Below are 23,604 nucleotides of genomic sequence, written 5' to 3' on the forward strand. Positions count from 1 at the left end.
TATGAAAAGTGTCCATCAAAACACAGTAATTAGTCGGCGTCACCATACACCGAAATACTACCAAAAACAACCTACGTAATTTGGTCGGGTTATTTGTTGCCTTATATGGTTCATGTTACACTCATGTTGTCGCGTATCATCGCGAACCTGTGGTAAGTCGTGTGAACTAATCCTTATAAATTTGTAGCTAGTAACATTTAGATGACATAATTGACAGATACATTTGGCGCCATTGGTTAGACGAGAAAAAAGAAAATGGTGGTTGAAAGGACAAGTTTGTGCAAGTGGACAAAGTGTGTGGAACCTGATTCCTGGATCCTGAAAAGCTGATGAACTTGAGCTAAGTATTAGACTAGGTTAAGATATAACAGTCACAGTAAAAGTTCTGATCGTAGTAATTACGAATACAGGTAAATGGGATCCCAAGTGCTATGTATAGTATATCATATTCATTGTAGTATACTGAAGCTAAAATCTTGAGTTAACCTGGTCTATGCTTAGTGCTTATATTTCAATCTATCAACAGGCGGTGGAAATAATCTACAGGCACCAGAGGAAAATATCATATCGTAGGGAAGCAAATTATAGACCACCAAAGCGGTGACACAGGACTGGACGTTCAGGTAGGACTTGGAAATTATAATTATTACCACCGACATGTTAACGCTAAAACCTAGGTTGATAGATTAATAGTAAGAATCGATATCAATAATATATAATATATAATAATGATAATATTTCCATATCCCCTTTTGTGCCTTTGGCGTCACATGTCCCAGAGTCTAACTAGCGCCACCGGAGAGATTAGGAACTATTATTTAAAGCTGAAAGCGGTCACTTGCAACAATTTTGCCATAAGAGATTGGCATCCTTTCTATACCATCCATACTCGGTAGGGTTATTTGTTACCCACCATAAGTGACCCTAAACACGAGCGCTTTTTCAACGCGCGTTAAAAAAGCGCTTGAAGCTGCCCGCACGCTAAATTCGATTTAAAGACCAAGGGTTAAAGTTGAAAATCCAAAACCGCTTGATAAAAAGTAGAGATGAAATGGGGGGGGGGGGGCAGCAAATAACCCTACCAAATTACGTAGGTTGTTTCTGGTCTGTTGTCAGGAATGTTAAAACGTGTTTTTAATTTTGTCGCATTAAGTACGTTCTGTCCCTCACGGTCGCACGGGTGCACATCTATATAATATACTAGGTGTATGGTCTAGATACTTCAGTGTATGGTGGCGCCGCCTATTTACTATTTTTTACGGTCACTTTTTGATACACGAAGATTCATTTCCTCACCTCTACCTTCCATAATCGCACTTTTAAGTCTAAGTACTCTGGCAACACTGGGTTGACATCGCTGTCGCTGCATTGTCGCTGTCAGTTTGACTGAAGTGAAGTTGGTGGCGTGACGTAGTATTCGTTTGATTCGTTTCGTAAATTATTCATTGTGTGGGATATTGTGCTGGTTTTACGATATTTTTAATTATTTTTGCATCAAAATATAGCCAAAACCATTTTATATTGTTATCTTAATTATAGCCGTAAGGGTCACCTTAGAATCTACTGGTATTTAACAGACTAAGACCCCATCAAAAATGGGTGGAAAGGCTGAAAAAGGCACACCAAAGTACATAGCGAACAAAATAAAAGCTAAAGGCCTCCAGAAGCTCCGTTGGTACTGCCAGATGTGCCAAAAACAGTGCCGTGACGAGAATGGTTTCAAGTGTCATACTATGTCGGAGTCGCACCAAAGGCAACTGTTGTTGTTTGCTGACAACGCTTCGAAATACATTGACGAGTTTTCTAAGGAGTTCGCTGACGGTTACGTAGAGCTGTTGAGGCGGCAGTTTGGGACGAAGCGGGTGAATGCAAACAAAGTTTATCAGGATTATATTTCGAACAGGTAAGGCAATTTCTTAATGACAAAATATTTATTATCCAGATAACAAATTAGGTAAACATAAATGGAAACAGACAAGACAGCTAAGTACATTGGTTAATGGAGTTCTAAATTGAGTAGAGCTGCCTAGAGTTGTGCATGCTCGTTCACTGAAAAGATCGCTCCCAACTAGTACAATCTCACAACATTACTAGTTCGGTCTTTTAGTACAGTAGTACACAGAGAGACGTTTAGTTTTAGTTCGGTTGGATGAGTCGGATCACTTAGATCGCTTTGCTGTCATTGTCACTCCTCAAAAGTGTTCACTAACGGTGCACTAACAACAGTTTCTGGTAGAGAGTTCCACACATTTACCACACGATTCGGCAAGAATTACATTAGGCAATAGTTCGGTCTAGTACAGTGGAGGGAATCGTGTCTTTTTGATTTTAGTACATGTACTACACAAGCCTAGAGCTGCCCTTTGTTGAAGCTGAAGAGAATGTTTTATTAATCTGAATGTGTGCTATATCCCATGGATACACATTCTTGTAGTTTGGATAGTAGAAACACCTGTTAAAGGTAACTCCGAGAGCAAAAAATTTGCTCATATGTCTACAAACTCCTATGAAAAGCTGCCATTGTATCTCCAAAGAGCTTGGTGATTAGCGGTCCACACAGAGCGAGCATCCGCACGAGGCAATTTCCAACGGCCAGTGTAGACATGCCTGGGACGAAGCGGCGCCCGCGAGGCACGTCTAAAGATGTGCATGTCTACACTGGCCATTTTGTGCGCGAGGCAATGTGCTGGCTCTGTGTGGACCCGGCTATTTTCTAGGCTAAAGACGTTTTCTCATTATAAAACGCATGAAAAATATTAACAACTTTTCTTGCTACAAATCAATCTGTTTTGCATTCCAGAGACCACCTCCACATGAACGCCACACAATGGGAGACGCTCACAGAATTTGTCAAGTGGCTGGGCCGAGAGGGCAAGTGCGTGGTGGATGAGACGGAGAAGGGCTGGTTCGTGGCTTACATCGATCGGGATCCTGCGGCCGTTGCTGCCATGGAAGCAAAGGCTAAGAAAGAGAAGATGGATAAGGATGATCAGGTATGGGTACTAAAATGTCATTTCATGAGTTAAATTTGCTACCCAATCATCATAATTCTGTAACTATTTTGTAGTAAAATGACAGAACTGGGACAACCTGTTTGTCATTTCAGTATCTGGGTTATAAAAAAAACCGGCCAAGTGCGAGTCGGACTCGCGCACCAAGGGCTCCGAACCATTACGCAAAAAACGGCGAAAAATCACAAATTTAATTGTCTTGCTATCGCGGTTCCTGAGATACAGCCTGGTGACAGACAGACGGATAGAGTAGTCTTAGTAATAGGGTCCCGTTTTTACCCTTTGGGTCACGGAACCCTAACAATGTTTACCATGGTGGGTGGTGGGTGTAGCATTCTCGCTATATCATGGAGTCACCATGGATATATCAGTATGCCCAAGGTATTAACAAATATCTCCTCAAAACCCATGTTAAATGACTTTAAAATGCTTGTTCGGATATTTTTGAGCACTTTGGCTACTCTGATATATCTGATGGTGACTGGACTGTGAAACGTGCGAGCAGACAGAATCTGGCTAGAGAGTTTAAGCTGTAAATGGGCCCACCGATCTTCAGTCCGCCGGACGATATTGGCATGTCAGTAAGAACAAAAATTTGGCAGACTGATAGTCAGTGGGCCCCTTAAGTTTAAAGCTGTTATTTTTTTCATAATAATTGTATTGCTAAGTATTGCTTTCAGGGTTCCGTACCCAAAGGGTAAAAACGGGACCCTATTACTAAGACTCCGCTGTCCATCTGTCCGTCTGTCCGTCTGTCACCAGGCTGTATCTCATGAACCGTGATAGCTAGACAGTTGAAATTTTCACAGATGATGTATTTCCGTTGCCGCTATAACAACAAATACTAAAAACAGAATAATATAAATATTTAAATGGGGCTCCCATACAACAAACGTGGTTTTTTGCTGTTTTTTTTGCGTAATGGTCCGACTCGCACTTGGCCGGTTTTTTTAAATTTAATTTTTGTTACAGGAAAGAATGCTAGAGTTTATCCAGAAACAAGTAGAGCGAGGCAGGAAAGAGGGAGATGAAGGCACGCCCTCCTACACCGAGTTCAAGCGAGAGAGCAGTCAGGAGAGGATCTCACTCAGTCTCAACCTTAAGAGGAAAGCAGATGGTGAGTTCAATAACTACGGGTCCAGAAGCAAGAACGGGGCAGAGGAGAGGGACACAGCATGCCCTCCTACACCGAGTTGAAGCGTGAGAGCAGTCAGGAGAGGAGGAAGGGGGAGTCTCAACCTTAAGCGGAAAACTAAAGATGAATTTGCTACATTTTATTTATTTGTTTAGCATATAAACCTGTTCTTAAGACACATTTTACTCTTCACTACCTTTAAACCATTAGTTTATAGTGTTTATACACTATAAAATGTCTCTCAATATAGTGTGCCATTTGTAAAGGCCTCCTTCAAGGATTTCCACAGTTGTCTGTCTTGGTTTACTGTGGTGGACATTTAGCGCGCGAATACATACAGGGCGCCTGCGGCACCCTTCACACGAACAAATCGGGCTGAGCCCGATTCGCGCGCTCCTTCATACAACTTCCAACAGCTCCTCACTTCGCGCTTCTACATGCAGGGCGCCTGCGGCGCCGTTCACACTAACAGTAATAAGGTTCACGAACCGTCAGTTAACAGTGTGGGCGATGGTACCTGACAGTTCGTAAACCTTATTCAATCAATCAATCTTTGGGTATTATGGCTCCATCGATATTGTCGATGATTCCGCCAACGTCAAGGTTTAGGAAGGCACGTGCTTTATGAAGACAATTGGCCGGTGAATATCCACGACGCAGTTCACTCAGATGAGAATCAAATGTAGATCTACCAGGACAAAACAAACGTATATTATTAAAACTAACTACTACAAATACAGGTTATTGTTTTTAATGTGTTTAGCTAAAACGTTCACAAAAGGGGAGGTAACTAATGTAAGGAGGAAATTAATGTTAACGGGACGGGGAATTATAGGGGGGAGGATGTCATACAAGGGGGTGACGAGACGATTACAATTCCAAAATACGTGTTCGAGAGTACCCTCCGCCAGACCACATTCATATAGAGAGTGGTCTCGAACACGCATTTTTTTCAAGCGAACGGGGGTGCAAACGTGGCCCAGTCGGAGGCGAACGATCGTTGAAGTAATGTTCTTTGGCAAGGACTTCCGAGTACCAGAGAACCACGGTTTATGGGGAATATTTGGTTGGATTCCGCGATAATGCTTAGCGATCTGTAATTGAGTAGTATGCCATCGGGTGTTCCAGGTATCTCGCAAGTGGATTAGAGCTTGGGCCTTAATGTCACGAGGAAAGCATCGGTCATACCTGTAGCTGCCAATCGTTATTGCTTCCTTGGCGCACTGGTCGGCCATTTCATTACCTGATATTCCGCTATGACTCGGAATCCAAGCCAATATTGTAAACCTCATTACAAAACGCATAACGATGGACAGTTAAAGAGTGTCGCTGTTTGTATGTTTATATACATACATAATAAACTGTAATAAATGTCATATATTAAATAAAAAGTGACGAAGCCCTCCAGTGGTGAAGGCCGGATTTGAACAGGCATCTTTAGCTATCGCAACACGCTATTTATTTAAAACACAAATCAAAATATTTAATAAAATAATTTGATAAAAATATTTAATAAAATAATTTGATTTGTTCCGAAACTTGTTCGTTTTAGAATATTTTGATATTATTCTTAATACATTACAATGTCATTTAATATCAGAGCTTAACATAAATTCATTTCAAATGCAGATAAGAAACCAGAACTTCTCACATCCGCACTAAAATCCAAAAGCAAAGAAGAATCCTCAAGCAAGAAAGTAAAAGAAGAACCTTCCAGAAAGAAAAATGCCCTGGATGAGATCATGGAGATGGAGCAACGGGCCAGGGAAAAAAATCAACGGTAAGATTTTTTATCTTTTAATTGTCTAAATTGTTTCTGCGCCAGCTACTGCATACTTTTGTTTACTTTATCTCCATACTCAATAGTTGTCTGAGGAAATCGTTCTTTAGCGATAAGGCTGTCTTTGTATAACCTCTGTTACCTAATTCATTGATTTGTTAAAATTAATAAATATCAAACGGTGTCGCCAACGCCATCTACACGAGTATAGGCTAAAGGTGTGGGGCATATCTATTCGAACATAAATTTTTCTTGATTTTCCTAAGCACGTTCTTTCTTTAGACATCTTATACGGTTTTACATATATTTTTGTTGTAAGGGACCTATCATTGTAAAAGTAAAGTAAAAATCATTTATTGTACACAAAGAAGTAGGCAGAAACAAAATTAACTGGTCTTAAAACTAAGGGACAATTTATGTACATTTATGCATTTACAATGACGGTTGTACCGGTTCCTACACTAGGCGTGTAGGTAACCAAACCAGACACGAAATATCAGTGACATGATTTGTGCGAAATGCCAATAACCCTATACTTAAATTTAAAGAAGTTACTAATGAGTAGGTAATAACAATAATACTAGTTACAAAGCTAAATTTAGGACAGGGTGAAACTAAAACTACATACATAACTAAACATACTTGTAACTATTAATTTATTACAGGAGAGACTACTGGCTAACCGAAGGCATTCTTGTGAAAATCGTGACCAAGTCTTTAGGGGAGAAGTACTATAAGAGGAAAGGAGTCGTCGAAAAGGTGATAGAAAAGTATGGAGCCCTAGTAAAGCTGGTGGATGAAGCCGCCAGGATTAAGTTAGACCAGGTGAGTTGTGGGAACTTCGAATCGATCCTTCGAGTTCGCCCCAAAAAATACGTCGAGACACTCTGTCCGTCTGTCTGTCACCAGGCTGTATCTCTTGAACTAGACAGTTGAAATTTTCACAGATGATGTATTTCTGTTGCCGCTATAACAACAAATACTAAAAAGTACGGAACCCTCGGTGGGCGAGTCCGTTTTTAGGGTTCTGTACCTCAAAAGGAAAAAACGGAATCCTTATAGGATCACTCGTGCGTCTGTCTGTCTGTCCGTCTGTCACAGCCTATTTTCTCCGAAACTACTGGACCAATTAAGTTGAAATTTGGTATACATATGTAAGTTTGTGATCCAAAGACGATATGTAACGTAAACAAATGAATTTTAAACACGGGGGCCACTTTTGGGGGTAAATGAGAAAATTAAAAAATAAAGTTTTTCAAACTATTTTGTGTTACATATTAAATGAAAGAGCTCATTGTGAGAATCTCAAATATATTTTTTTTATAATTTTAGCATAAACAGTTTAGAAGTTATTCAAGAAAATAGGCAAAAAATGACCATTCCCCTCCCTTTATCTCCGAAACTACTGGGTCAAAAATTTTGAAATAAAAACGCAAAATATATCTTTACCTATAGATTACAGGAAAACCTATTAGAAATGTGCAGTCAAGCGTGAGTCGGACTTAATTACTTAGTTTTTGATCCGACCCCTACGGGGTTTTTAAAGACATTTCACTCACGTTTCACATAAGAAATACATTGTTTTTTTTTATACCACGTCGGTGGCAATCAAGCATACGGCCCGCCTGATGGTAAGCAGTTACCGTAGCCTATGGACGCCTGCAACACCGGAGATATTACACGCGCGTTTCCGACCGTAACACTCCTCTCCCTCGTTGAGCTCTGGCAACCTTACTCGTACTTACCGGCAGGAACACAACACTATGAGTAGGGTCTAGTGTTATTTGGCTGCGGTTTAAATTATGTTATGTACACACCTTGGAACGCGAATCCGACTCGCACTTGGCCGGTTTTTTTACTGCTGACTGAACCCACTGCATCTTGATTAACCCCTGTAATTTGACTTTTTCTCAGAACCACCTGGAGACGGTGATACCCTCCCCTGGTCGCAGCGTGTTGTTCGTGAACGGGCCGCACCGCGGCGCTAAAGGAGTCCTGAAGGAGATAGATACGGATAACTTCTGCTGTCTAGTGGAGGTAGGGATGGGCAATACCTATAGTGTGTCTCTGATCATAGGGCTCGATTCTACTCCCTAAATTGAGCTACTTTTCGCCGCTAGTGGTACCTTTTTTCTTGAGAACGACACATAGTAGCGCCCGAGTGTGATTTATTTGCTGGCAGGTGGAGCGAAGTGCGAGAGGAATTGTTGAGGTTCTGTGAGAAGATGGATGAGCGTCCTTCAACAGTTTGAATGTGCTTATTGTATAATAATATTATTAGTTTATCTGTTTTTGTTTTTAATTTGTTTGTAGTTTTGCAGTGACTTTGTATATTTCATACTGTTATGCTGTACAACTATTTTTAAAATAATTAAAATTCATTAAAAATAGTCTACAGATCCACTGAGCGAAATGAGTGATATACACGGTGGCTAAAAAATAAGTGCATTCCCGTTGCCAAGGAGATTTTGGGATTAAATTGGGCGAAAAAAAATCCCATAGAAAATGGACCAGCCAAAAATGTATGAAACAGCCAAATTTTTTTCGTGATTTCGAAGTTGGTCCCATAGTAAAAGTTGCTCAGTATAATCCCAAAACCTCCCTGGCAACGGGAATGCACTTATTTTTTAGCCACCGTGTATATCATCGTGAGCGTAAAATATCGCCGCTATACTTACTTAACTTCGTATCTGCAACACTCATTTGATGACAAAAACACCCGTGTTCCGAATGAAAGAAAAGCGCATTTCCATCAAATGATTGTTGCGGATATGAGGTTGAGTAAGTATAGCGACGTTTTATTATGGGACCAACCTGTAACCAAAATGTATGAAAAACCCATTTTTTTTTTCGCGATTTCTGGCGAAAAAAAAATGGGTTTTTCATACATTTTGGCTGATCAAATGTCGACGTTTTCTATGGAAAAGCCAAAAATTTTTTCGCGATTTCGGGGTCGGTCCCATAATAAAAGTAGCTCAGTTTAGCGAGTAGAATCGAGCCATGAATTTAAGGTCAGAGACACCATTAAATCATTTTACGGTTTAGACTCACTTGTTTTAGTCACTCGCGCGTCATGTTTCGGATGCAGCGAGCGACGCGGCGCGCGGCAGCGGCAGTACGCAATACACGGTCGTCGTGAACGCTGCTCGCACTATTAGTGCTTGAGAAAGGAGACCTAGGCTCTCCGAAACATGTCGCGCGAGTGACTAAAACAAGTAAGTCTAAACCGTAAAATGATTTAATGTTAGTATGTCTCACAACAGTTTAAATTCGGTCAGAGACACCCTGTATAATCGATTAAAATATTTTTAAAGTCGATCTTTACAAATCATATCGATTGTTTATATTACAAGAAACAATAAATAATTTGTATTGTATTGTATTGTTCTAAATACAATACAATAATGTGCAACTAGAATCTTTATGCATGCAGAGGAAATACAAAAAAAAAATGTACTTAATTATGGTGGAATAAAGGCTATTTTTATTTTATTTTTTATTTTATTTATTGTATTGTAAGAATCGTTTTTTTTTAATGATATAGGAGGCAAACGAGCAGACAGATCACCTGATGGTAATCGTAATCTTATGAATTATTTTTATTACAAAAATTGATTGGTATTTAATCGATTTTATTGATGAGCAAAAATAATTTTCTTCACAACAGCTCGTAAAGGCTCGTGTCCTTCAAACAACTGACGAGAAAGTAAATTGATGCAGCACAAGCTTTTTTGTTCCATTTGGAGTTGAAACTCTAGGTCCATGGGGTCCCAGCGCGCACAAGCTGACGTAAGAGCTCGTTCCCACTTTGTCGGATGTCGGGACGACTTTTAATCGGGTGTCGGCGCCTCTGTTCACACTAGTCGGCTGTCGGCCACGACCGCAGCTGGTGCCATTTGAGGTTCTCATTTGACGCGCGGGAGGCACAGGGGGTGCGGCGCGGGCGGGGTCGGCCCGACATTCGACATCATGTGAACAGCGTCGCCGACACGATTTTTTTCCGAACGGAGGGCTGACAAAACATACGAAATGTTATGTCTGATCCGACACAAAATCGTTATCGTTCGTGTGTGAATAGCTTCATACAAAATGTTCTGCCGCTACGACACCCGATTAAAAATCGTTCCGACATCCGACATAGTGGGAACGAGCTCTAACTGGTGACCGAAGAGCTGGCGGCTTCCTCGCACAACGTATCAACATTGCGATACAGCGAGGAAATGCCGCCAGCATACTTAGTACAATGTCTCAAGGGCCCATTTTACAAACTTTTTATTTTAATTTTATATTAATTTGACCCACTTCCCGGTTTCCGATGAAGCTGAAAACTTGCATACATATGTAAATCGGGTGACAATGCAATATTATGGTACCATCGAGCTGATCTGATGATGGAGACAGGAGGTGGTAATAGGAACTCTGTGATAAAACAATGCAACCTAATGGTGTTTGGGGTTTTTAGAATTATCTCGATGAGTATTAGTTGCCTGTGGAAAGAAAAAAAAAGCGATAAAAGCTTGTACCAAAAATGAAATTTTTGCCAAAAAGTTATTAGATTTAAGCTATTTATTAATTTCGTTTATGTAATACCTCTGTATACTATATCTTGCATGTAAAATAAAGGATTTAATTGATGCAAATTTTGAGTTGTATTCTCATAACATAACGTTCATTTGATTTTTTTTATGTTTTACTATTAATATTTTCCTCGCTTTTTTGTGTTGTAAATCTTTGTTTAACCCTCGGGCAATTACCCAATTAAGGGGGTAACTGCACAAAAGATCCCTATGGGTTGAAGTGTATCCGCAAGGGCCCCCGAAAACCATAAGATAAGATATAACCCTCGGGCAATGCTCAAGATTCTACATTTGAAGGGTACACGGAAAGAACATGTCTAGTCATTTTTTACGGAAAATGAGATTTTCATCTCAAAATGTTAGTTATATCTTTTGCTACCACTGTATAATATATGTAACACAGCTTTGTTTTTAGTCAAAAAAGACCGTCACGGAATCACCATACATTTTGACATGGTTCCAAATTTTTAAACCGCAATTACTCAAAATGTTACCAAAGAGGATATAATAAGATAGAGCGGTACTGTCATAGTAAATTTTGTAAACGCTGTAAATTCACTGCCATCTATCGACATACTTTAAAACTAAAAATGAAGATTTATAAAAATACGTTTAAATGTATTTAAATATGGATAAATGATTTTTTTATTTGCATTAATTATTTTTATATGATTTAGACCCATGTTCTTTCACTGATATGCGTTAAAATTATAAATAACAAACGAAACCGTCAACGCCCTCTATACAAGAGTAGGCCAAAACTAGTCGCGCCCTCTGATCGAGAATCAAATTTTCGTGATTTTCGAGGCACGTTTTTTCCTTAGACTGTATCCATCTATTACGGAGTTATATCTATCTTTGATGTTACTTAAGTGACTAGACATGTTCTTTCCGTGAACCCTTCATTTTGAACCACTCGTTTTTTATTTTACTAGCCTACTTTGGTGTCCCACTGCTGGGCAAAGGCCTCCCTCGTTTTCTCCATTCGACCCTGTCATCGGCATTTTCCTACCATTTGGGGTAGAATGCGTCCAAGTCGTCCCGCCATCTTTTTGAACCACTCTAACAAACGAATTATTACTTTTTCAGATAACCAACGGCTCGCAATCAGGAAGGGTGATAAAAGACGTGCAGTACGAAGAAATCAGCAAATTGGCGGCGTGACAGTGTGTAATAAAGTGACTAAGTGAAATGCGTAGATCAAAAGGTGACATGAACAGATATTATCGTGTGGCATATTGTGCATGTCACTGTCAGATATTATACCAAAATATATAACATATAACCAACGGAGACGCCGCGTCTGTAATTTGCTGTACAAAAAAGTCTGCCAATTTTTGCGTGGGAGGGGAACGTCAAATGTATACGTAACGTCAAAATAGCCATGTCAGATAAACGTCAGTCCATACATTGTGTATGACCATTGGTCGACTATTTTCGACAGAGGGGAACGCCTGTTAATGGCTACTCCGTTTGGTCATATCCTCTAAGATGTGACCTATTCTTTTGACACTTCTGATAAAGCTAATAAGCCGATATTAGGCGTGATACGGTACGATAACTTTAGTACAGATGTGCGACTAAAGTTATCGATATCACTAATTTCGCTCAGTGGATCTGTAGACTATATGTGTCGTTCTCAAGTAAAAGGTACCACAGTGTCGCTTACCACAAGGACGCTCTGACAGGTTATTCGTATAGAGATGCAAGAAAACTTCATCCTTATGGTAAGCGACAATGTGGTACCTTTTACTTGAGAACGACACATATTGTTCTCGAGTGAGTAGAGAGGGATGTCAATCAGATACACACAGCCAGAGTTGCAGAGTTACCTAGACGGATAAACAGGCATTGGTACAATTTTCCATATACTGATTTAAACTAACACGATTTTCACTCATAATTTTAAAACTTAATCAATAATAATCAAGATCAAGTGCGGGTAGTTCGCAAAACCCGCGCGGCAAGAAGATGTTGATACAATTCCTCGCCAGTCTGCCTGTGACCACGAGCGTAACGTCACGTTCGTAACGTCAGGCCATAAATAAACGTATGTTTGTACGCGATTAAGTCCTGTGTTAGTTTTAAAATTACAATTTTCCATGTTATCGTTGTACCAAGGACAAACTGTGGTCAAAATTGGTAATGTAAATAAATTATTTTAATATCAAGATTGTTTTTATTACAAGTTTTTTAATGTGGGACATACTTCCTTTATTGCTGGAAAGTAAACTACACATCATTGTTTATCGGTTTTATCACACATCGTTTTTTAGGGTTCCGTACCCAAAGGGTAAAAACGGGATCCTATTACTAAGACTCCGCTGTCTGTCTGTCACCAGGCTGTATCTCATGAACCGTGATAGCTAGACAGTTGAAATTTTCACAGATGATGTATTTCTGTTGCCGCTATAACAACAAATACTAAAAACAGAATAATATAAATATTTAAGTGGGGCTCCCATACAACAAACGTGATTTTTTTGCTGTTTTTATCCGTAATAGTACGGAACCCTTCGTGCGCGAGTCCGACTCGCACTTGGCCGGTTTTTATTTATTATTAAACATTAATTTCATTCTTAGAAGATAAAATTGTTCGATTTCTTAACTTTTACCCTGCAGTCGATAAATAATGTGCCTAAAGATGTTATTTGGAGAAATGCAAATGGTAACTAGGCGTTACTTCTCGATTATGTACCTATCTAACAGAAGACCCAAGGTGATTGAGAGATAACAGATAAAGAAAACACAGTTTTCCATACAGATATTTATTTTAATGAATGTATGATATAAGTATTGCTTAAGATTACATACTCTTCTTCCTGGTGTTTACCTCCATATTGATGTTTTCCGATAAAACTGCTATTATTATAGCTTTTTGCTTTTATTTGGGACTAGATAATAGTTTATGGTTATGTTTATATTATTTGTTACTGTTGCTTTGGTAAAATGGGGTGACATTATCCATTAGTATAAACGGGGTTACTTAGACATAGTCTTAAAAGTATTATAGAATATATTTTCTTCATTAGTTTTCATCGGTCCCGAAAAACAATCATAATACTGATGTTAAACGGACCAATTAGAAATTTAATAACAATAAATTGATTAACTCACCCCATTTTACATGTCTTAATACTATTTTTTACAAGTGATTATGCACAGGACATCTATTGCATCTTAATGATGCCAATAATTCAGTGATACTTAGCTCATTGGTTATAAGTGTGATTATGTGCAAAAGCTAAGTGTGACGTTTTCGACCAAAAGGTACCACATTGTCGCTTGTCGATAAGGTTAATTCCAAATTGAAGCTATATGGAAATAGCGCCTTATTGACAACCGACAATAAGTACCCTTTTGATTGAGAATGGCACATATTCTGTCAAACATGCAACCCAGATTTTCCCCAATAAATTATTTTGTGAAGTAAAATACAATATTTGCTTATGTACAGTAGAAATGATGTAAAAAGTAAGAACTGAACACTTTAAAGGATACGGTAGTCGAGAAGTGTACAAAATTATAATCTGTAACAGCAACGATTTTTGTTGCAATATATGGTATGGTTATTTGTGACCTGGGGTTTTCTAAAACTGTAGAAGTCGAAATTTTTGTTCGTATATCTTACATTATGAAGCGCTGGTGGCCTAGCGGTAAGAGCGTGCGACTTGCAATCCGGAGGTCGCGGGTTCAAACCCCGGCTCGTACCAATGAGTTTTTCAGAACTTATGTACGTAATATCATTTGATATTTATACCAGTCGCTTTTCGGTGAAGGAAAACATCGTGAGGAAACCGGACTAATCTCAACAAGGCCTAGTTTCCCCTCTGGGTTGGAAGGTCAGATGGCAGTCGCTTTCGTAAAAACTAGTGCCTACGTCAATTCTTGGGATTAGTTGCCAAGCGGACCCCAGGCTCCCATGAGCCGTGGCAAATATGCCGGGACAACGCGAGAAAGAAAGATATCTTACATTATGATTCATAGATTAGATTAGAGTAGTCTGAAAAGTGTAACGGAAACAGGTACCAGGAGCTACTTGTTTAGATTGGTCTCCCTTGAGGCTTGAGAACGCGATATTGCGTCCGTAATGACTAAAAATTCAATTCCAAGTTATTTAACCCAAAAACCTCGGTTGTTTTTTGGTTGGTATACTTAGTTAGATCCCTTGGAAACGAAATGTAAAAACTGTTCTTAATCATCATTATATATTCTTGGTTAACTTGGTTTATCGTGCTTTATTATGGTAGGTAGACAATTAAACATGAAATATAAAATTTCAAATTCCCAGTGTTCAAAGTCACCCCGTTTTACGTATTATAAAACGTTTTATATATAATATTCAGTTCATTTCCAAACCCCACGGGTCTCAAACAGCCAGTTTATAATATCTCGTAACTTCCAAAAAAAACAGCGCGGTTACGGTGTATATTATTACCATTTAGGTAAATATTTGATTTATATTCTATCTGATTATAATTAGTGATTTGGTATGAGGTGAACGCTTTACATGACCTCGCTAGTTGTAAAAAAATAGCTTTTGATAACTTATCGTCGCTATACTTACTCAACCTCTAATCTGCAACAATCATGATGGAAATGTCGCTTTTCTTTCATTCGGAATACGGGTGTTTTTGTCATCAAACGGGTGTTGCAGATACGAGGGTGAGTAAGTATAGCGGCGTTATGTTGATAAATAGGTATAACGACACGGTCTTTACACATAACTGAGCAGCTGTACCTATGTTGTTATCATACACTAATAAACGTAATTAATATGGAGGCTGAGAAAGTAAATATTACCTGCGGTGGCAGCATGGTTCTATTTTTATCGCCTGTCACTATTCCTGTCACTTTCGCACTTACATACTTGTTAGAACGCGACAGGTGATAAGAATGCGACCGTGCTACGGCCGCTGTTGTGGTTGTTGTTAACCTGTCAATCAAAATTAAATTTTGAATTAAAAACCTTAAGGTCGTTTTTTGGTTGTCAAATTTAGGCTCGGACTTTTGGCTAACGGGAAGGAATCAGAAAAAATAAAGCCATACAATCCGGTCCGCGAAAAAAAAGGCCAGCGTTATACTCGCTAACCTTATTCTTTCGTTTATTTTGCCTCTCTATCGCTCGAATATGCAAAGGAGATAGAGAGGCATAAAGATACCAGACTCCTGGCTTAAAGATCGAAGTAATTATCGTTAAAAAAGCTCCTGCACGGTAAAAGATGTATCATTTCCCCGGACAGGTTTGCTACCTTTCTTGCTGCTAAGAGAGACAGGAAAACAACATACACATATCTCTGTCCCTCCTAGCAATAAATGTGAAAATGATAGATTTAATGACCCTAATATGAAAGGATAATTGCATATTAGGCAAACTTTTTGAACTTAAAGAACCAGTATCCAGATCATTATCGCTAAAAAACTGATACAGCGCAATGTTGGCCAACATAGCGAGGTGATGTCGAGCAAAAGTGCGTTGTCGCCGCCGCGCCGGGAGGGGGCGCTACGGCGGCGTCATGCTGCCGCCATACTCGGGGGATGCGCCTCGGCCTAGAAAAAAAACTAGTGCTTTACTTACTGCTACTTTATCCGCCTATATATGATACTGATACGAAGGACGACCAGCGGTGGCAGCATAGTTGCATTTTTATCGCCTGTCACCAAACTTGTCACTTTCGCACTTACATTCTTATTAGAACGTGACAGGCGATAAAAATGCGACCGTGCTACCGTCGGCCCAAATAATTGAATTGAATTGAAAAACTTTATTTCAGACACATTAGGCATCCATAAACATTGGTTAGTACTTAACAAATAACAAAACAAGGATAATGTTAGTATTACTTAAGGCTAAAACAAAAAACTAAAACTAAAAATACCTATCAAATGCGCAGTCTAGATTGCCCGCTGTCACCGGACATGTAATTTCATCCAGTGGTGCTGGAACGGGCAATCCAGCCTGCTGGCTGGCCACTACACGTAGAGGCTGTTAGGGCCGGCGCACACGCGTCGCATCAGGGATGCCGCACGTTTACGCATAATAATGTGGTGTTTGTTAATAGCAAAGATAGATATAACTCCGTAATAGATGGATACAGTCTAAGGAAAAAACGTGCCTCGAAAATCAAGAAAATTTGATTCTCGTTCAGAGGGCGCTACTAGTTTTGGCCTACAGTCGTATAGATGGCGTTGACGGTTTCGTTTGTTATTTAACAATTTTAACGCATATCAGTGAAAGAACATGGGTCAAAATCATAAAAATAATTAATGCAAATAAAAAAAAATCATTTATCTATATTTAAATACATTCTATCGTATTTTTATAAATCTTTATTTTTAGTTTTAAAGTGTGTCGACAGATGGCAGTGAATTTACTGGGGTTACAAAATTTACTATGACAGTACCGCTCTAGTATAAGTTACTCTATGGTTAATAGGCACATACCGCGTCCTCTGCCGCGGCCGCGCCCCCTGCCCCTCCCGCGGCCGCGTCACCTGCGTCCGTCGCCCAGCCCCACCATGTCTGCAACAAACACGGGTCAAACAAAATGTTAACTTTAGCACTGTTTGTACAGAATGCAAACACTGTGTCATACATTTATGACATGAGGCTTCACGAGGTTATTGACACCTTTATTTGCCCTCTCTAATATACCATTATTGGATAGTAAGGTACGGGTACTCACTTTGAGGATGCGTATCGCGGTTGACTTTTCAATAACATTTTTATTTATAATTATTCTTTACAAGGACAAGCCAAATGAAAAGCGAAACATACCTATGTTAGTGGCAGTCTTCTCAAGATACGCCAGCGGGCCCTGCAGCGCCGCGCCGGCGTACGCGCCGCGCCCACCAGCGCCGGCCAGAAACATCCCTTGGGCCAGGCTGCTTTGCATCTGTATTTATAAACAAATGTTAACTTGTTCCGTCACTGTTAATGCATTATAGACAACTAATATATGTCAAAAAGAAGTACCTAATAGGGCGACATGTATTGCAACCCCATGAGGTACAGAAACATTACTGCTTAAAGAATCTGGAATTTCCTGGATTCAACGGTTCAAATTTGAAAGGGCCGTCACAAAAGATCACTGCTTGGTCGAACGTGGCACTCAAAAGGCTCACAACACCACAATAATAATAAAAGATTATTTAATCTAATGTAAGATGCATTTGATGAATTTCGAAAGCGGGGTAATTTTGAAAATCGCAAATATTTTATAAAACTGTTGCGACAGTAGAAAGTGTTTCCACTTCTAGTTTAGTAGAGGTTGTGTAGAATAAGAATATTACGCTTCTAATGATTTTATTTGTAAGATAAATATTCAGACAAAATTGGCAAAGAAAATTAAGAGTAGTAAAAGTTATTAACTTGTTTAAAAAATTAAAATAAAACAATGGCTAACAAGTAAAAATTTGAAAATAAAAAGAAAAATACATACCTTATACTGTCGGCAAACAAATCAATCCAAAAGAAACTGAGAAATAAGGAAAACAAATAAAACCAAAAAGTAATCTTAATTCTTAACAATATATTTATAAACCTTACTGGACAGATACTTATAGGTATTATATAGGTAATAATTTACAAAGAAAATTGAGAGGTGAACGAATAATAAAGCTTATATGTATAGTCTGTCAAGCCATTTCTGACAGTAAAATAAAAGCGGAAAAAAAATAGACGCAAAGGGTTATTGTCTCATAGAAAACTTGAATTTCATGCATTTTTCTACTGACAAAGTTGTTTGACAGACTATAGGTACCTATTCAATATGATTACTACATTTTTCAATATAGATAAGTATTTTTTTTATGATGTACAACACAAATGCACACATCATTTAAAAAAATGCTATGTGTATGAGTGCCTACAAAAAAGTTAAAGTTCAAAAAAACAGCTCGGCTATTACCTAATTCAATTTAAAAAATTGTCTTTCACTCTGTGACTTTCCTACTTCCCTAACTCCAATGAACTGAAATCGGTGAAATCCTGATATGTGTGTTTTGAGGTCGCTACCGCCGGGGTACAGCGGGGTATGCGGGCGGGAGCGGGGGCCGCGGTACCTGTTGCTGCTGCAGAGCCTGTTGCTGCAATGCTGCTTGCTGCGCCGCGGCCGCTGCTGCCATCTGTTGAGCCTATGGGGTTAAGTAAATAGATAAATAAATATTTGGGGACAATCTTACACAGATAGACCTAGCCCCAAGCTAAGCAAAACTTTGTAGGTAGTAGGCGATGAGCAACAAATATATTGTATCTCTTTTTGTATTACTTTGTGTAAACTTTGTGTAATTTATTTTTCGCCATATTTTATGTCTCTTTCCTTCATGTTGCTTTCTTTTTGTCTGTTACCTTCCGTGATTCTCACCTGATGGTCTCATCGGAAGATCAGCGCTGGAAGTCGCCAGCAGCATGCTGAGATGGGGCCATTTCGTGACACTTTACTTTCACTATGTTCTTCTAATGTATGTCTATTGTCTGTGTGTTTACGAATAAAAACTATTTCTATTCTATTAATATTACACAAATGTCCTTATCGACTAGGTTGGAAGGCCGTAGAGGCCGGAGGTTTTTCTAAATAAATAAATATTATTATTTACTAAGTCCCACGGTAAGCTCAAGAAGGCTTGTGTTGTGGGTACTCAGACAACGATATATCCGGGATTCGAGGACCATCGGCTTCATAGGCAGGGTCACTACACCGTTCGTCATTTCTCGTCATTTTCTAAATGCAGGATAGGAACGTACCTGGACGCTTTGCTGCACTCCACATGGTTGCATCGGCGACGCTGCCTGCTGCAGGGGTGGCGCCGATTGGCACTTGTTGTACACTGCGTGACCCTGCCGAAACACACACTGTGTTACTCTAGTAAAAGCAGCAGGGATTTAAAAATAATCGCAGACATCTGAAGCTAACTTACACGTAAAATTTATACAATCGTGATATAATAGAGATTAGCTATCATTTATATTGTATATATCTAATACGTTTTCTACGTTAAAAAAAACTACGTAGGTTCTTATTTGTATTAAATAAAAAGTTCTTGGCAAATCGCATTCGTAGTAAAACATTAAAAAAAAAAAACAAATGAACGTTATGAGAATGCAACTCAAAATTTGCATCAATTAAATCCATTTATTTACATACAAGATATAGTATACAGAGGTACTACGTAAACGAAATTAATAACTAGCTTAAATCTAATAAGTTTTTGGCAAATATTTCATTTTTGGTACACTTTTATTGCTGACTGTACTTTTTTTTCTACAGGCAATTTATACTCATCGAGACAATTCTAACAACCCCAAACACAATTAGGTTGCGTTGTTTTATCACAGAGTTTCTATGACCTGTCTCCATCATCAGATCAGCTCGATGGTACCATATTACATTGTCAATTTTACCCGACTTACATATGCATGCAACTTTTCGGCTTCATCGGAAACCGGGAAGTGGGTCAAAAACTTGCAAGACCCACACACAGACAGACAACGGGACAGGTGAAAGTAATAAAAGCTTGTAATAAAAAAACCGGCCAAGTGCGAGTCGGACTCGCGCACCGAGGGTTCCGTACTTTTTAGTATTTGTTGTTATAGCGGCAACAGAAATACATTTTATTTATTGATTAAAAAAATTACACAGCATTACAGTAGGTACTAATGCACTGTGAAAATCATCTGTGAAAATTTCAACTGTCTAGCTATCACGGTTCCTGAGATACAGCCTGGTGACAGACGGACAGCGGAGTCTTAGTAATAGGGTCCCGTTTTTACCCTTTGGGTACGGAACCCTAATAAAAGTCAAAGTCTCTCCAAAATGAAGTGCATTGAACCAAACGCTCGTTGATGTCGAATGTTATGTTTTACTTATATTCGCGTCGCGGACTGGTCAAGTTAATTATACAATATCTGGGAGACATATAAAAGGATCCACATAAAAACTCAAAAATGCGCGTTTTCCCAGACATAAGACCTAGCTAGATCGATTTTTCGCCCCCGAAAACCCTCATATAGCAAATTTCGTCAAAATTGTTAGAGCCGTTTCCGAGATCCCCGAAATATATAAATATACATAGGTAGATAGATATGTACAAGAATTTCTCGTAGGTATAAAGGTATAAGATAAGATAAATCCAATACGGGCAATAAATTAAACCAGATATAGAATTCATCCGTGTAATCATTAATTAAGAAGTTTTTTTTAAGTTACACATTATGACCCCGTAATTATTTTTTGAAAATTTACTAAGCAGCAATGTATCCAATGTGTCCCCAGTAGCATTTATACGTCATTATGACGTCAGCGACGTCATTATGACGTAATAATGCCGTCATTAAGACGTCGCTGACGTCATTTTGCTACCTGGGGTATTGTGTACTCACTAAAATATTTAAATATTGAATGCAATATATTTGGCGATCAAACCGTTTCGTACTTAGAAGCCATAGCGAATATTTATTCCATATACCGATTTCCGGCTACTCCTTCTTCTTCCTCGCGTTATCCCGGCATTTTGCCACGGCTCCTGGGGTCCGCTTGACAACTAATCCTAAGAATTGACGTAGGCACTAGTTTTTACGAAAGCGACTGCCATCTGACCTTCCAACCCAGAGGGGGAAACTAGGCCTTGTTGGGATCAGTCCTTCACCGAAAAGCGACTGGTAAATATCAAATGATATTTCGTACATAAGTTCCGAAAAACTCATTGGTACGAGCGTTTGAACCCGCGACCTCCGGATTGAAAGTCGCACGCTCTTACCGCTAGGCCACCAGCGCTTCCAATTTTTCCGATTTCCGGCTACGATAAAATTAAATTTTGCAAATCTGTTACCTGTAGATCAGCCAGTAAGGTCTGCCATTGGCTGATTTTGTCGTAGTGCCGCCGAAGAAGCTCTTCCTTACGCTGCAGCTCGCATTTCAACTCGTTGTTGTCTTCACGAACGAGGAGCTCGGGCTTCATCGCCGAGAGGAGGAACCTACGGAATTAATTTAAGGACCTAAAAAACTGGACCAGTGCGAGTCGGACTCGCCCACCAAGGGGTCCGTACTTTTCAGTATTTGTTGATATAGCGGCAACAGAAATACATCATCTGTGAAAATTTCAACTGTCTTAGCTATCGCTATCCGGTTCATATACCTAAAGCCTGGTGACAGAGACCGACCTTTTGGATACGAAACCCTAAAACGAAAAAAATGCATTATATATAGTGCTTGTTAAAGTATATTGAATTATTAAAATCCATATACGTAAACCAGTTTTTTGGGAAATTCAGATCCAGATTTTTTGTGGCACGTAAACGGCTAGATAAATCGATACACATGTTTAATTATTTGTATGGTAACAAAGGTGTTACGATATATTTGGCCGTCGCTATTTATTTGACGCTGACTGTACTAAATGATAAAGAGTTATAGGACATTACCTATTTAGTGGCCCTTAAATATGGATCAGTGGGCCAGATGTGGCCCGCAGGCCTTAGTTGTGAGCCTATATACCTCTTTTGTAGGAAAAACGCCTCCATCTGCCTGGCGAGGTCTATAAACCGCTCCACTTCCACCTTGACCTCTTCCTTCTCCACGCTGGGTGATGCTTCCTGCTTTGTCAGCACGTTCAGACATGCCTGCGGGACAAATACAGTCCGTAAGCTAAATTTTTTAAGACTGACAGAAGAAAGTGAGATATTGTCACTGATAAATGTCATATTTTCATAGGAATTTTTGACGAAACCGAATCAGTAGCGAATAGTCAGTGTCAAACTCGTGGTAAGGCATTAGTGTGATAAGCGCGGAGCGCTCGTGGTATATTGTGCAATAGAGCTACAATTTCCTTCAAAAGCGCTACGCGCTACATTGTGCTACGCCGTAGCACTGCACACTGCAAGCATAGCTGCAAGCGTATTCTGATCCTGCTTCAGATTAAGTAAATAGAGTTTTAGAGTTAGAAAAAGAGAGGTCTGCAACGATTTTGATAACCGTATTTAAATATAATTTCGCTTGAAATTTCGTTTTTTCTTCGCAAGTGTGATGAAAAACATTGTGTGTAACTCCAGCCGGGCTAGCACATGATTGGCGCGAGAGTATCTCGCCGCGACATACCGCGACTACCCGTCCCCGTTTAATTCATACAGTTAGTAAAAGACGGGTAGTCTATCTCGCGGCGAGATACTGTCGCGTCAATCATGTGCTCGGCCTACTGGGGTAAGAATATTGTTACTCTCGTCTTTAATATATATATACTCTTGTACAATATTCCACTTACCCCCCACGTTGCACAACACAATTTATACAAACCATAAGGTCTAACTTTTCTGTTAGCCAACACCCCTGAAGATGCGGGCGTCCAAAGCGGTGACCGTTGACTATCCGGTAGGTCGTATGCTTGTTTGCTTGTTTGCCACCAGGGGCGTAGCTAGAGGATATGGCGCCCGGGGCAGTCACCAAATTTGCGCCCCCTGACGACTGACAAAAGTTTCGCTGCTGCTGCCTTTTGCCCACTTTGGCGCCCGGGGCACTTGCCTCCTCTGCCCCCCCCCCCCCCTCTAGTTACGCCACTGTTTGCCACCGACGTGGTATAAATTAAAGGTAGGTAATGAGAGAATCGAGGACCACCAGCTGAGTGGAAAGATATAACTGATAATGATAAGTAGGTACATACCTACATTACTGTTATCTATAATACCTATCTATAGGTATATCTACGTATGGAATGAAAAATATAATCATTTCGACTATTCAGAGCGTGCTTCCCTAATCATACCAAGATAAAATCGGAGATAATACTTTAAAAATATGATTTTAATCTCTTGTCTGTGTGATAAGGATCCTGGTATAATTTTCAGTCATCTTTTTTGTGTTGATAATATTTTTTATTATGGTACTAGCGACCCGCCCCGGCTTCGCACGGGTTACACAAAACCTTAACTTATACACCTAAACCTTCCTCAGTAATCACTCTATTGATAGGTGAAAACCGCATGAAAATACATTCAGTAGTTTTTGAGTTTATCGCGAACATACATACCAGAATTGGGCGTTATATAATAGATAATTATTTCAAATAAATTTATTCGAAGATAAATTCAATCACAAATAGTGCGTTGACG

At 39.4% G+C, this 23,604-nt stretch overlaps 2 protein-coding genes across 3 annotated transcripts in view; one reads left to right on the plus strand and one right to left on the minus strand.

Moving 5' to 3' along the window:
- The window catches only part of LOC134752415 (probable lysine-specific demethylase 4B), a 122,889-nt gene that overhangs the window by 94,689 nt on the left and 4,596 nt on the right, over positions 1 to 23,604 (minus strand). Inside the window, exons 2-5 of the mRNA XM_063688126.1 lie at positions 21,998 to 22,162; positions 21,333 to 21,477; positions 19,249 to 19,341; positions 18,512 to 18,638 (exon numbers count right to left, since the gene is read on the minus strand). Of these exons, the coding sequence (XP_063544196.1) occupies positions 18,516 to 18,638; positions 19,249 to 19,341; positions 21,333 to 21,477; positions 21,998 to 22,162 (526 nt within the window). The 3' untranslated portion in view covers positions 18,512 to 18,515. The remainder of the gene's footprint in view (positions 1 to 18,511; positions 18,639 to 19,248; positions 19,342 to 21,332; positions 21,478 to 21,997; positions 22,163 to 23,604) is intronic.
- On the plus strand, positions 1,398 to 12,674 carry LOC134752161 (DNA/RNA-binding protein KIN17). Of its 2 annotated transcripts, none has more exons than XM_063687764.1 (7): positions 1,398 to 1,903; positions 2,801 to 2,993; positions 3,984 to 4,128; positions 5,776 to 5,926; positions 6,592 to 6,751; positions 7,841 to 7,963; positions 8,987 to 9,124. In XM_063687764.1, exons 1-7 carry the CDS (start codon positions 1,596 to 1,598, stop codon positions 9,089 to 9,091), a joined length of 1,185 nt encoding a protein of 394 aa, XP_063543834.1. In that variant the 5' UTR covers positions 1,398 to 1,595; the 3' UTR covers positions 9,092 to 9,124. The 2 variants fall into 2 exon arrangements, with proteins under 2 accessions (XP_063543834.1, XP_063543835.1); XM_063687765.1 differs by lacking the exon at positions 8,987 to 9,124 and adding an exon at positions 11,593 to 12,674 and having other exon boundaries at positions 1,399 to 1,903.

Source organism: Cydia strobilella, chromosome 24 (assembly GCF_947568885.1).
Source record: "Cydia strobilella chromosome 24, ilCydStro3.1, whole genome shotgun sequence".
NCBI classification, from domain to species: Eukaryota; Metazoa; Arthropoda; class Insecta; order Lepidoptera; family Tortricidae; genus Cydia; species Cydia strobilella.